The sequence below is a fragment of the Amblyomma americanum genome, chromosome 10, assembly GCF_052857255.1.
Source record: "Amblyomma americanum isolate KBUSLIRL-KWMA chromosome 10, ASM5285725v1, whole genome shotgun sequence".
NCBI lineage: Eukaryota > Metazoa > Arthropoda > Arachnida > Ixodida > Ixodidae > Amblyomma > Amblyomma americanum.
In genome coordinates this window covers 147446661-147462285 of record NC_135506.1, presented here as the reverse complement: position 1 = coordinate 147462285, position 15625 = coordinate 147446661, and the positions used below count along the sequence as shown (strand labels likewise).

General features: G+C 47.9%; 1 protein-coding gene across 3 annotated transcripts in view; it reads left to right on the top strand.

Moving 5' to 3' along the window:
- The first annotated feature begins 7160 nt into the window (after positions 1–7160).
- The window catches only part of egl (Egl_like_exo domain-containing protein), a 216822-nt gene continuing 208357 nt past the window's right edge, over positions 7161–15625 (top strand). For all 3 annotated transcript variants that reach the window (XM_077639464.1, XM_077639463.1, XM_077639462.1), the window contains exon 1: positions 7161–7780. In XM_077639464.1, the coding sequence (XP_077495590.1) occupies positions 7368–7780 (413 nt within the window). In that variant the 5' untranslated portion in view covers positions 7161–7367. The remainder of the gene's footprint in view (positions 7781–15625) is intronic.

The window sequence follows — 15625 nt, the reverse complement described above, 5'->3', positions numbered from 1 at the left end:
CTTTGTCTGGAGGAGGGAATATCCTCCTTTCAAGTTTAAAATGATTAGTAATATGTAATCATTAGTAAAAGATGATAGGCCGTCCTTCGAAAAACTCTCAGCAACGACAGCGTCCCCTGCTCGGCTGACGAATCCTCGATCGAGCTGTTATGTGGGCCGCTTCGTTACCAGGGTTCCCCGAGTGAGCCGGGACCCATATCAATTCAATAATTCTGTCTAAGTCTTTGGTTTGGCCCAATATGCTCATTGCTGCCTAAGAAATTCTGCCCCTCGCATAATTGCGTATGGCAAATTTAGAGTCGCTGAGTATGGTAGTAGCTTCTGTGTTAACGATAGCAAGGGCGATTGTCGCCTCTTCTGCCGTTTCCGAGGATTTCGTTATGGTAGTCCCGGAGACTATCAGTCTACCTTGCGTATGAGGAAACCATGTTGCGCATAAAAAGACAACCACAGGAAAGGCCAAAGGAACAGAAAGAGCGCAATTTTTTATTTGTGCGAAAGTGCCTTATATATGCAAAATCACATCAAAAGAACAAGGAGGTTGAGAGAGGGGGGTATATCCAAGCAACTCCTGATCAACAACAGGTGCGCAGAAAATACTTTTCCTTATTGTAAAGTTTGACGGAAGTGTCGCTAATACATTTATCACCTTTATCTTTTATGTGATAGGCCTCCAAAAGCTCACGCGCTGTTTTGTTATTACTTTTGCCTAGTATTTTAATCTGCTTAAGCAAAGGCTCGCATCCACTGCAATCAAAGCAATGAGCAGGCAAGTTAGCTCCTTCCTTATTCCGAATGGATCGGGCATGTTCCCCTGCGCGTTTATTCACGCAGCGGCCTGTTTGGCCTACGTAGGCACTTCCACACTTGAGTGGGATTTCACACAACACACCAGTGGCACATTTAACGAACGTCTCAGCATGTTTGATGCCGCATCCACTGCCTCTAGTTCCTTGGGTGCCGGTTCTCGGGCACAAGGCTACGAGTTTCCGTGGGGCAGAAAAAACGACAGAGACGCCATGCCTCTTGGCCACTTTTTTTACATTGTGCGCCACTTTGTGTATGTATGGCATCACCACGATCTTCTTTTTTGGCGGCTGCTCATCCACACTACCTCGATAAAAAGAAGAAATCGAGGTAGTGTGTATGAGCAGCCGCCAAAAAAGATCGTGGTGATGCCATACATACACAAAGTGGCGCAAAATGTAAAAAAAGTGGCCAAGAGGCATGGCGTCTCTGTCGTTTTTTCTGCCCCACGGAAACTCGTAGCCTTGTGCCCGAGAACCGGCACCCAAGGAACTAGAGGCAGTGGATGCGGCATCAAACATGCTGAGACGTTCGTTAAATGTGCCACTGGTGTGGTGTATGAAATCCCACTCAAGTGTGGAAGTGCCTACGTAGGCCAAACAGGCCGCTGCGTGAATAAACGCGCAGGGGAACATGCCCGATCCATTCGGAATAAGGAAGGAGCTAACTTGCCTGCTCATTGCTTTGATTGCAGTGGATGCGAGCCTTTGCTTAAGCAGATTAAAATACTAGGCAAAAGTAATAACAAAACAGCGCGTGAGCTTTTGGAGGCCTATCACATAAAAGATAAAGGTGATAAATGTATTAGCGACACTTCCGTCAAACTTTACAATAAGGAAAAGTATTTTCTGCGCACCTGTTGTTGATCAGGAGTTGCTTGGATATACCCCCCTCTCTCAACCTCCTTGTTCTTTTGATGTGATTTTGCATATATAAGGCACTTTCGCACAAATAAAAAATTGCGCTCTTTCTGTTCCTTTGGCCTTTCCTGTGGTTGTCTTTTTATGCGCAACATGGTTTCCTCAAAAGCAATGTACCAACTTGCCCAACAAGAAGTTCTTCTAAACTACCTTGCGTATCCACCGCCGTTAGTGTGAACGCTTGTTTCTGGGGATATTCTGCGGCATCTACATATACTGCATGTTAGCTTTTGCCCTAGCCCTTCTTCTTCCCTCGTGGTGAGCAGGATGCATATTCTTAGCTAGTGGTTTAACTCTTATCACCTTAGCGATGCGTTTAGGTATCTGTGTTTTGGTATCTTGGGGTGGCAACTGTATGCATAGTCCTAAACAATGAAGTATGGTTCTTCCTGCTTTGGTGCGGGAAAGCCGGCCTCTCTGCATTGTTAAGTGTGCCTCTGTAAGCTCGTCTAAGGTGTTGTGTACTCCCAAGCCCAGAAACCTTTCGGTGGAGGTACAGTTCGGTAGCCCTAATGCTACCTTGTATGCTTTTCTAATCATAGACTCTACTTTGGCTTTTTCACTACTCTCTATTTTAAGTATGGGAGTGCGTAGACAAGCCTGCTTATTACAAATGCTTGTACTATTTTGCAAAGTTCTGTCTCCTTCACTCCCTTCCTTTTGCTTGCAATTCGTCTAATTAGTCTTACCGTCATATTGACGGTTGTCTGGAGTTTTTCTAGTGTTTCCTTGTTCTTCCGGTTCGACTGAAGGAAGAGTCCTAGGATTTTTATACTTTGAACTTCCTTTACAGGGAGCTCTTCCACCCAGATTTTCAGTGGAGGCGGAGGTTTGTAATTTTTTGCTCGAGGGCCCCTTGGTTTGTATCTGATTAGAAATAATTCGGACTTGGAGGGCGAGCAGGTTAGCCCTGCTTTACCTGCCAGGTCTTGTATTATGTCTACAGCTTGCAGGGTATCCTCTATCTGACCATCGCTGCCAGTTGTGGTCCATAAAGTGATATCATCTGCGTAGAATGTGTGTTGCAGCCCCGGGATGGCTGCTAATTTAGAAGGAATTTTAATTAGTGAGAGATTAAAAAGGAAGGGTGACACGACTGAGCCCTGTGGTGTTCCTTTACCTCCAAGTGAGATAGTGTCTGATTTAATCTCTCCCACTGCTATCTCTGCCGTTCTGTTACTGAGAAATGACTTGATGTACTGGAAAGTTCTTTCCCCTGGGTTGATGTCCGAGAGATTCCTTAAGATAGCATCTTGCGTGACATTATCAAACGCCTTATTCAAATCCAAGCCTAATATGGCTTTAGTTCCTCTGCTGCGTTCCATGTCTATGATGTCTGCCTTGAGTTGCAGCATAACATCTTGGGTAGAAAGATTAGCCCTATAACCTAGCATGGAGTTAGGGAGTAAGTTATTGTCCTCAGCGTATGCTTGTAGCCGATTGAGAATTATATGTTCCAATAACTTTCCTAAGCAGGATGTTAAAGAGATTGGGCGTAGATTCTCTATACACAATTTCTTGCCTGGCTTTGGAATGAATGTAATCTTTGCATGTTTCCATTTTTGTGGAATGTTTCCGTCTGTCCAGTATTTGTTCATGAGATCAGTGAGTGCTTTCACTGACCCTGCGTCCAAGTTTCTAAGTGCTTTGTTAGTAACACCGTCAGGCCCGGCTGCAGACGTGGTGCGTAGTTGCCCCATGGCAAGCCACACTTCCGACTCCGTAATCTCAGCGTCCAAGTCCTCGTTGGGTGTTCCCTGTTAGTTTGGCAGCGGTCCATCTGGGGTTGTGTTTAAGTATCGATCTCGTAGTTCCGTTAAGAACTCCTCTGTGGTGCCTTGATACTGATGCACTAATCTCATAAGTTGACCTCGTTTAGTTGATTTAGCCTCTGTGGGGTCAAGAAGGTGCCTTAGCAGATGCCAAGTTTTCCGGCACTCGAGCTTGCCATTCATGCGGTCGCAAATTTGCTCCCATTGTTTGTGTTGAAGCTCTAGAGTATATTTTTCAATTAGTCTCTGCAACTGTGCAATTCTCTTTTTAAGATTTTTGTTGTGTTTGCTCCTCTTCCAGCGGTTTTGCAAGCTGAAATGAGCTTCCCACATATGCAATAACCTAGAGTCAGTGACTTGTCCTTCTTCCATGCCGATTTCGGCGGTGGTAGCCTTAATGTCCATTTTTAGTGATTCCACACAGTCCCCGAGATGTTCAATGACTGGGTCTGTGCTTGCATCTTTTTGTCTTTGTTCTCTTATTACCCTGAACTTGTCCCAGTCCGTAATTTTTACTACCACCTTTGCTGTCTCAAAGGTGGTAGATATAATGTAATGGTCCCTGCCTAGCGTGTGTCCTGTGTTAGTCCATGTTCGGTTTTGTGTGTTCTTTGCCAGGGTTAGGTCTGGCGACGTGTCTTTACATATACTGTTGCCTAGTCTCGTGATTTCTTGGGGGTTGTTCAGGACAGTTAGGCCTAGATTTTGGACCACTTTCCATACCCTGTTGCCTTTGGGACCGGCTCTAGTGTATCCCCATTCCGGGTGTGGTGCGTTAAAGTCCTCTACTATTAATAGCTGGGCTTTAGTCGCTAGTTTCAGAGTCTTGATAAGTAATTCCGGTATACAGGTACCCTTATCTTTGGGTGGGCTGTATACATTAAGCAGAAACAAATTTCTATCTCCTCGTTTCTTGGGTAAAATCTCAAGGAGGACGTAGTCTTCCTTTGAACTTTCTATGGAGTGCTGTAGAGCAGTAATATTGCGTTGCAATAATACGGCGGTGGACACGCCCGTAATTGAGCCGGCATCATATCCTGGCGGAAGAAACGCCTTATAGCCCGGTAATTTGACCGCGCCACTAGCTTCTTGTAGAGCAATAATGTCTGGTGGACGTTGTTGTGCTTGAATGTGAAACTGCAGATTCCCCCGTTTGTGCCGGAAGCCTCTGCAATTCCACTGCCATACCTCAATTTGTTGCGACGGGGCCATATTGGTGATCCACTCTTTGCTGTAATGATGTTAAGCTGTTCTCCAATGCGGTCAGCTTCTCCATCACTTGTTTGAACATAGACATTACTTGAGTTTGGAACGGTCTGAATTCCACTGCTAAGGCATCTACCTTAGCCTCTAAGTTTCCTACTCTAACCTCTAGGCTGTCTACCTTGTTCTGAATGCTATCCACTCTTGTAGTGATTGCATTAGGGTCAGCTCTTAATGGAGCGGGCGTAGCCGGCTGCGGTACATCGCCTGCAGAGGCTTCGGCAGCTCGTTTGTTTTGGATATCCTCCGCGGGGGGAGGGTGTCTTTTAACTGCGGTGCGTTTGTCTGTTTCCATAGCCTCGCATGCGGGAATGGGTGCTTTAAGAGGGGCTTGAACAGGTGTTTGCTGTGACTGTGCTCTTTGCTCTCTCGAGGCCATGACAAGTCGACGAAGCTCCGCCATTTCTTTCTTTAGTCTGGCGTTTTCCTCGTCACGCGCCTTAAGCTCTTTGTGGAATTGTTCTATAAGTTCCTTCTCCCGAGCGCTCATCTGTTGGGAGGCCGGATTTGGCCAGCTCACCTTTTTGTTGGTTCGGCTGCTGCTTCTGCCTCGGTCCGAACTTGTGCTCTTCTCTCCATCAGCCGCCCCACTCAGCGGCGGGAAGGAACTGGATCTATATCTGCCCTGGTTCCATGTTTGGATCCTCTCCCGGCTCGAAAATCGGTGCCTGGATCTCGGGTGATGCTCCACGTGATGTTGGGCCGCACCTTCCACGTGATGCTGGGCCGCACCCTCGTTAAGCCTATGTGATTGTTGTCTCCGGACCACGAGGCGGTGCTTGCAATTCCGGCTCCTGGTGTGGTGCGCCCCATGGCACACGATGCAGTCGGGTTTACATGTGAGTGGCTCCCCATCAGGAGGTGCAGGATGGTTCTCGCCACATCGGTGGCACAGGTTGGCTTTGGGTCTGTAGCAGACGTCGGCTCTATGTCCGACTCTCCTGCAGTTGTAGCAGGTTTCGACTTGTTCCCGGTAAGGGTGCACATGGAATACGGATCCCCAATAGTAGATCTGGCTCGGAACTTTGTTCCCTTGGAATGTTATCCGGATCGTTTTTGAACGACACAGCTGACGAGCTTCGAGGATCACGACACCCCGGTTGCGATTAATGAAGCCTTGTCGGACTTCCTCCGGCGAGCTTCCGTCGTAGGCTTGATAAATGACACCTCTGACTGAGTCGTCTGGCGCTGCTACATACGTCGCCCCTTCATAGGTGTGATCTCCAAGCTGGAACGCTTTGACTTCGGAGTACATTGCAGCTCGCTGGCGTGCCGGGGTGCTTAGAGTGAGCGTGTTGTTATTAGAATTAACACGCATGGTGTCTTCAGTTAGTGCGGCCTGAAGAGGAACCTTGGCTGCCGCGCACATGGCGAGTTCGAGTTGGCGTGGCGCAAAGTCGTTTAAGTTTCAGCCTCGCGGACGGCAGACTATTTTGTAGTCGCTCTTTGGGAGTTGCGGTAGCGGCACTCGCCTTTTGATAGCGGGCGGCTTCCGTTTCTTCTTGGCAGGAACGCCGGAGTCATCGTTGGCGGCGTCTTGCTGCAGGCGCCGGGCGCGGTCTTGTAGGCGACGAGCGGTTTCCCATTCTCCGGACGCCAGCTCCGCGGGCGAAATGTCATCCCCCACGACGGTGTAGTTCATAGTTGAGGTCGTGTGAGCGGCCGGCTGGCTCGAACAAGCGAGCGCAGGGCCCAGGGCCCTGAGGGCACGGCAGCGTGTAGAGAAGTCCGTGAGGCACACAGAAAAGGGCGTTGACTTGCCAGAACTGCTGTTCGCGGGTACGGGGCAATGCTCCTAAGAATTCCCAAAAACTGCAGCTCAGAGAATGCAGTATTTCCGCCAAAAGTTGGCTGTGAAGCGAGAGCCCATGTAGAATACGTCCACACAGCTCGGTGTATTCGTCTTCTTCAGTAGAAGCAGACGAAACGACAGGAACGGCATATTCAAACGGCCCGCGCTCCTTGCAACGCTCTCCTCGACGGCCTTGTCGTGACGCTTCGCGCTACCGCAAACAGATGGCGCCACTGCCGCCCTTCAGCGAAAAAGCGTCGTCTGCGGGTTTTGGTCGCCGATCTCTACGTAGACGATTATGTTTTCGCATCATGCACGGCTCAACTAAGTAAGTACCGTTGTCAAACTTCCTACGATACAAAAGTTACCATAATACGCAAGCTCTGTGTGCAGTTTCATCGCAAATGAGCCAGCGGTTGAGGCGGGGAAACTTTTGAAGGTCTTCACGATAAAAACGCACAATACTGTATATGTTCACTACATATGTGAGACAGATACTGCGCCTGACGGTGTGGTTCAGGTGGGCAAAAACCAATTATCATTATTATTATTAACCCCCGAGTAGAGATTCCAGTTCTCCACCATCATCATCGCAAGCAAGTGTCACGTGGGTAGGCAGGGATTTGCAAGATGGCGACGCCTTGACTATGTGGTACTTGGTCAGCTGATACGGACTCGCGGATTTGGGCCGCTAAACGCCAGCAACGAAGAGCCCCATTCGGCCCGAAATTCAGCGGCGTCCATGCGAAGCCTTGGCGCGCAGTCGTCGCCTTAGCGGCGGCGGCGGACAACCCTGCTTCCTCTGGGACCAAGATGGACAGCCGCGACTACGACCACACGAAAAACATGACACTCATGTTCTTCCTGGACCGGCTGATGGACAAGGGCCAGCCGCGGACGCTGCACGACCTGTCGTGCCAGTTCGGCACCAAGGGCTTCACCAAGGAGATGCGCCAGATCGCCGGCGGCAGCCAGTCGGGGCTGCGCAAGTTCCTGCAGCAGTACCCGTTCCTCTTCACCATCGACGGGGACCAGGTGTCGGTGACGAGCTTCGAGGGCGACAGCGGCGGCAGCTCGCCGCAGCGCGACTACGTGCAGGAGGCCATCGACTACTTCCGCGCCAAGCTGGAGCAGTACGGCAACGCCGAGGTGCCCATCAAGTCTCTGCTCGGACACCGATCGCAGGCGACGCCCGAGATCAGGCACGTCTCGGGCCAGCATGGCAGGTGAGCCTTCTTTTTCCCCGTGGGGCCGGAAAAAGAAAGAAGCGGGCCTCTTGCGGTCCCATTGTGGGCCCGGCAGAAAAGTAGACGGCGTGGTTCACGCTTCCAACGTGCCGTTTTTCCGTCACGGAGTCTTCTCTCACACGGCCATCGCAGTGCGCAAAGTCGACCCGACGCGTTTATTCGGTGCCGAATACATCCCGGCTGCTGTTGATAGCGCCTTTGGCCGACTTGAAGGTTACTGAACTGCATTTAACAGCACTTGCCCCGATATTCAGGCGACAACCCTCACGATATTCCCTTGAATTACTTAGAAGGACTTGGTTGTAGGTCAGTTGGTAGGACATCATGGGTTGTCGCCTGCCTCAGTCCCGTCCTGTTTTGCTCCTCGCGAATTACTATTCTGGAGCAGCCAATTTTTAAATGCAACATTTTTGTGAGGGATATTGCCAGCATTGCACAGGAAAAATTGCCATCATCCCTAACGATCAAATGTGCAAGCATCCTGTATGCATGCATCGCAACTCAGCATCACTTTCATGGTCTTAACTATATTTCTCGACTCAGCTCTCTGATAAATAGGTGAAATGAATTCAAAGAGTTCGGCCAGAAAGTTTTTTAAGTTGTTACGTAAACTTCAGTAACACAGCGAGTTGGTACATACTTGAACAAAAGCAGCGCAGGAACAGGGACAAGAAAGAACAAGATGGGACAAGCGCTGACTAGCAACTGAAGGTTTATTGAAAAGGAACACGTAAAATATACTCTCTTTACAACCAAGAGCGCGCATGAGCTGCACCTTCCACACTGATAAGCTGACAACTTCAGTCATAGGGATCTAGATACAATAGTTCACAGTCGTCAGCGCTTGTCCCATCTTCTTCTTTCGTGTCTTTGTTCCTGCGCTGTTTTTGTATGTTATGCAAGCGCATGGCCACATTTCAGGGACTTCAATGTGCTTGCAAAACAAGCAAATGGAAATGCACTCAGTGGAACTCAATCAGAGGTGTTCATTTTCGAGCAGTTGTATGCATTTCGCTTGTCTTGCTGGATTTTTCAATACATTGTTTTTCAGGTATCAGCGCCTTTCATTGTGTGAACATTGCACGTTGTATAGGGGGCATTCATATGACATCACGGGTGCTCATTTTGTTGTCCTGTGCGTAGCTTTAGTTATGCAGGCTGGAGCAGGAGGCGATAATCCCATTAGAAACACCCGCAGCCTTTAGCAGTGCTACACAGACAACAAAATGATGGCCGCTGTGACGTTGGTGAGTGCTGCCTATAAAAGAAATTTGAAATAGTTCAGGTCTTGACCACAACGATGATGTAGCCTGAAAAGTGAGGCTCTCCCTTCTATTTTGGTGCCTGAGATGGCCTTTCATTCACACTATGTCTAAGGATGCCGAAAAACCGGGACATTTCTCTGGAGACTTCGTTGCCATTTGACACACGCACTGTTTCTTCTTCCACCATCATTTTTGGTCATGAAAGGAAGCCTTTGGAGCAATGCAAGGGGAAAAAAGCAGCTGGTGAGGATCAGGTGACAGCAGATATGTTGAAGGACAGAGGGGAGATTGTGCCAGAAAAACTAGCCGCCCTGTACACGCAATGCTTTATGACCTCGACAATACCAGAAGCTTGGAATTTCAGCAGCCTTTGCTTGGGGACTAGTTGGTTCATGTTTCGTCCAAGGGAAATTCTTTTTTAGCACGACACATAAACGGTACAAGACATAACCCTTCTTCAACCCCTCAATCTTCACACATCATCAACCAAATTGCATTCGCTTTGTGCCTGCGCTACTGATGAAATTTTGCCTGAAAAGGCGATGTATGCCTGTTGGAAACAGTGCCCTTTTCGGAGCCGTCCGGCCATCCTATGGTCATGTCAAGTTACTCTGCCGCATCGCTCGATCTGAGCTTTGGCGACGGGTACGCTTATTTTATGACTGGCTGTGTGTCCTGTGCTACCAGGAAAGTCAACATGAGAAGGAAGCAATGAGAAGAATGAGAACACTACGGCGACTGGCATCAGAAACCACGGATTTCTTCTGGTGAGGGATGTTAACGCACCTGCTGCATGCAAGGCAAGAGAAGACAACAGCCACACAGGGAAATTTCATGGTGCTCGGAGATGCCTATGTTCCTCAAGAAACCGCCTCCATCTTGGCACAAGGCCCGAAGTATGGTTTGCAACCCTGAATTGAGCTGCAGGAACTGCTTTCACTGAACAGCAATATCTCGAACAAGACAGCCTGAAAATCGTGGCCAGTGTCTACTGGATAGTGTGGACATCCTTATACCAATTGCTCCAATAACACAGACCAGCCAGGATGCGACGTTGAACAAGGTCATCGACCACGTTAAGGACAATCACCTATGTCTGCTTTCAGGGCGACAAAGAAGGAGGGTTTTGTTGTTATGCCATCTGAAATGTACAATGAGAAGGCCACTGACGCTGTTGCTAAGAGCATGGCTCTTGTGAAGACAAAGGTGATCAAGGTGAAGACAGCGGCCATTTCTCTGCAACAATCTAAAGTTGCACAAGCGTGCAAAAAACCATCGGGGACAGCGGAAAAGGCAGCCTCACAGTGTTTTTTGCAGCCAAGACTCATAAGCCCAAGGTGCCTCTTTGGTGTGTTGCGAGTGAGAGGGACACATGGCAGCTTCAGGTGAGCTGCTATCTTTTAAAGCAGTTAATCCTCCTAGTTCTTGATGGTCTGTTCGCCACAAAGGACTTTTAGACGTCATCAACTTTTTGGAGAAAAGCAGAGACATTGGTTGCGCGTTTTGTGTACATGTCGAAAATTGTTTTATTCGATCCCGCACAAAACACTGTTCATGGCAGTCAAGGCTAAAATAGAATTTAGCAATGTCAAAATAGAATAGAATTTAGCAATTGCCTTGCTAATTCACTCAGGAGATGAACTGCAAATGAGTTAGACATGCAGAGCAAAACGGTGGGCCTAAGAATTAATATGCAGAAAACCAACGTAATATCCAAGAGCCTTGGAAGACGATGTTCATACGGTGAACGATAATCTGACAGCTATCATTACGGAGTGCATAGTAGAAGTAGGCGGTAGGACGGTTTGACAGGATACCAACAAGCTATCTCAGGAAAGTAAAGATCTGATTAAGAAATGCCAAAGCATGAGAGCGTCTAACCCTAAAGACAGAATAGAAATAGCAGAGCTATCGAAGTTAATAAATAGGCGCAAGGCAGCCGACATAAGAAAGTTTAATATGCAGAGAATCGAGCATGCTCCAAAGAACGGAGGTAGCCTAAAAGTGGAGAAGAGGAAACTAGGCATAGGTAACAACCAGATGGTATGCGTTAAGAGACAAGAAGGGCAATGTCGTTAGCAATATGGATAAGATAGTTTAATTAGCCAAAGAGTTCTACGCAAATCTATACAGTAGTTGATGTAATTAGAACGTTAATGAGAGAGAGAGAGTAGCAATGCGTCATCCCGCCAGTAACGAAAGAGGAAGTAACAGGATCAGGTAACAGCAGATCTATTGAAGGACGGAGGGGAGCTTGTATGCTAGAAAAACTAGCCACCCTGTATAAGCAATGCCTTATGACCTCGACCGTACCAGAAGCTTGGAAGAACGCAAACATAATCGTAATTCATAAGAAAGGAGACGCCAAGGACTTGAAAATTTACAGACCGATCAGCTTACTGTCCGTTTCCTACAAGGGATTTACTAAGGTAATCGCTAACAGTGTCAGGGCAACCTTAAACTTTAATCAACGGAATGATTAGGCAGGCGTTCGCAAGGGATATTCCACAATAGGTCATATTCACACTATCAATCAGGTGATAGCGAAATGCGCAAATATAACCAACCCCTATATATAGCCTTGATTGATTACGAGAAAGCATTTGACTCAGTGGAAACCTCAGAAGTCATACAGGCATTGTGGAATCAGGGTGTAGAAGTCTTATGTCAAAATACTGGAAGAAATATATTGCAGCTGCATAGCTACCATAGTCCTATAGTCCTCCATAACGTCAGCAATAAAATTCCAATAAGGAAGAGCATCAGGCAAGGAGACACGATCTCGCCAATGCTTTTCACTGCCTGTTTACAAGAAGTATTCCGAGGCCTGAATTGGGAACAGTTGGGGATAAGAGTTAATGGAGAATATTTAAATAATCTGCTGTTCACTGATGACATTGCCTTGCAGAGTCACTGACGAGATAAATTGCAAAGCAAGATCAATGATTTAGACAGGCAGAGCAAAACGGGGGGTCTAAAAATTAACATGCAGAAAACCAAATTAATGTTCAACAGCCTAGCAAGGAATAGCAGTTCACAATTGGAAGTGAGGTGCTTGAAGTGGTAAAGGAATACATCTACTTAGGGCAGGTAGTGACATATAGTTTAGAAGAACTTCTATTTTGGCTAGATGGTTCATTTCGATCCAGAAAGGAAAACAGTAGCGCCGAAAAACCCACACACTGTAGAAGAACGACGTAGGACAAGCGCTAACTTCATCTGACTATTCCTTGAAAAGCGAGCAAATATACAGAAAATCTAGGCATGCGCAGACAGAAATCTCATGTGCGATCAACAAAACCGTTCAAGATATGAAATCTCAGCTTTAAGAAAGTTCACAGATGTATCGCTGACACACCCTTTTCCTCTTTTTCTGATGCGTTACGCCTCTAAAACCTCTCCTCCCTTGCTATCACCGCTCCTACCCAGAATCTTTATCTCATCAAGTCGTCGTTCACACTTTTTGCATTGTTTGCAATTTTCCCCCGCAGAATGTTCAGCCGCTCGGTGACACACCTTGCACTCTGCGCAGTGTTTGGGTAGATGCGCCCCTCCTACTTCTTTGAGCGAGCGCGCATGCTCTGCTGCATGGTCATTGATGCACCTGCCCGTTTGGCCCACATAGGCCTTCTTGCAGGTCAGTGGTATCTCATAGACCACACCGGTGCAGAACTTCACAAACTGATGCAGATTGCTGGTCACTGGCCAAAGTCAAAAGATGAAAAGACGTTTCGGGAGCACTACGGCTCCCTTGTTCACTATGAAGCAATCGGCGCACGAATTCGTCCTTTTGTAGCACCCAGTAGCGTTTTTAATGATTTAGCATAGATAGGATGTAGAGTTCCGTCGTTCCTGTTTAATGTGTTAGACGATGTCTGTATGATAAGGGACTCAAGATTCTGCCGTGCTGATGTGTTCTTTTCTGTTGTCAATATCTTTACTTGATCCCAGTAAATCTCGTGGCCGGATTCTTGCCCATGCTCGGCGATGGCGTTAGATGCTGCTTTCCGGTTTCGGACGTCGTTCTGGTGCTCTCTCAGGCGTCTCCTGAAGTCCTTTGTTTCACCGATATATATTGATGAGCAATCGGTGCAGTCTATCTCATATACAACACCTGGAAATCTTTCACGAGGGAGCTTGTCCTTCACATTCACCAGTTCTGTTCGCACCTTGCCAGCGGGGACGTGCGCGATGTTGACGCCATGCTTGCGGAAAATACGTGCAAGCGCTTCGCTAATTCCCGCCACGTATGGGACAGCAGCTCGTTTTTCTTTTGTTTTTTCTGTGCTCTCGCGTTCTTCGGAGGTAGGTTGATTCGCTGTCATTCTTCTTTCGGTGTTCCTGATGAAGGAAAGAGGGTAGCCGTTTCTTTGAAGATCCGACTCTATTCTTTTCATTTCGCTCTTTAGATCGGCATCTTGACTGCAGACCTGTCTGGCACGGTTGATCAGGGAGACAACCACAGACCGTTTGTGAGCGACTGGGTGCACAGAACTGAAATTTAAATATCTTCCAGTGTGCGTAGGTTTGCGGTAAACATTAAATACGAGGCCAGTCGGAGTACGGGTTACCGTGGTGTCCAGGAATGGGAGGCAGCCGTCGGTTTCTTCCTCAAAAGTGAACTTGATTGAGGGTTCAATGGAGTTCAGGTGGTCTAGAAAAAGGGACATGTGCTTGCGCTCTAGGACACAGAAACAGTCGTCCACATACCTTAGAAATATTTTTGGTCGCGGCTGGAAAGTGGTTAGGGCTTTGTTTTCGATGACTTCCATCGTGATGTTCGCCGCTGTCACCGAGATTGCTGCGCCCATTGCTGTTCCGAAGGTCTGTTAGCGGTGTTAGCGAGACAGAAGCGCAATAGGTGTTAGCGAGACAGAAGCGCAATAGCTCGCAAAGCTCTGCTGCGTCGAAAGGCGTCCGATCTTGCCATGAGTCCTCATCTTCGAGACGTTGCCTGCAAGCTTCAACGGCCAGATTGACAGGAACGCTGGTGAACAGTGAACAGACGTCGAAAGACACGAGCATGTCGTTGTCTTCAGGGACAATGGCTTTTACCTTGTCGATGAAATCGGACGAGTTCTTGACGTTCGTTTCTGTCTTTCCAACCAGTGGAGCCAAAGCACCGTGGAGGTACTGCGACAGAGAGTGCACAGGAGACCTTCTGAAGTCTACTATTGGGCGTAGAGGGGTGCCTTCTTTATGAACCTTTGGAAGCCCGTATATGGCGGGTGCCGAGCCGTTCGTGCAAAGCAGCTGATAGTAGAGGCGCTTCATGGATGGTGGACGGCCCTCGAAGATTTTTGCGAGCATTTTCTGAAGAGACATCTGCACCTTTGACGTGGGGTCTTTTGGTAGTCGGCGATAGGTATTCTCGTCCTGTAGCAAGGCTTCCATTTTTTCTTGGTACGAAGAGCGGTCAAGGATTACCGTGACATTGCCTTTATCCGCAGGAAGGATTGCAATTTCATCATTAGCCAGTAGGCTACGAATTGCCTTGCGTTCGTCTTGAGGCAGGGAGTAGTCTGGTGACGTCTTCTTCATACGAGACAGCACACCTATCGCCTTCGACCTTACTTCGTCTTGAACGTCTCGGTCCAGGAGTCGCACCGCTCCTTCGACGGCACAAGCAACCTTTCGTGGGTTCGGAACTTTCCCTTGGTTGAAGTTCAAACCTCGGCTGAGTAGCTTGGCCTCAGCAGGTTTCAGACTGTAGGATGACAGGTTCTTTACTTCGAAGATCGTTGTTGACCTAGTGCCTGTTTCTTTTTCAGCAAGTAACGCTTGCATCTTCTGTTCTTGCGATTTCGAGTGCTTATCCATTCTTCTGCGCATTTCCTGGTTGGCGACTAATTGAACGCTGGCGAGAATTTCCGGGGCGATGAACTCCAGCTGACGTTTCGCGAAGAACAAGTCCGTCCCCGGCGTTTCTTTGTTAGCTTGCATTCTTCTATCCGTGCTTGAAGCAGTTGATGTTCGGCCTTTGCGACGACCTGGATACCGAAGCGGGTTTTCACGGGTTTCTTCAGACGCAATGATTTCGGTATAACTTGAGAAGACTTGCAATTGAGGTTGAAGTGCAAATGCGTGCGAAATGCAGCGAGGCTGCCGGAGATGCTTACAAAACGACGAATTCCGGTGATGACCGGTTGTCCAAACTGATGGCGCAGATTGATGTAGTCGAGGGTTTGACGGCATACCGTCTGGTCAGGAATCATGTTGATGCAGATTGCTGGTCACTGGCCAAAGTCAAAAGATGAAAAGACGTTTCGGGAGCACTACGGCTCCCTTGTTCACTATGAAGCAATCGGCGCACGGATTCGTCCTTTTGTAGCACCCAGTAGTGTTTTTAATGATTTAGCATAGATAGGATGTAGAGTTCCGTCGTTCCTGTTTAATGTGTTAGACGATGTCTGTATGATAAGGGACTCGAGATTCTGCCGTGCTGATGTGTTCTTTTCTGTTGTCAATATCTTTACTTGATCCCAGTTAATCTCGTGGCCGGATTCTTGCACATGCTCGGCGATGGCGTTAGATGCTGCTTTCCGGTTTCGGACGTCGT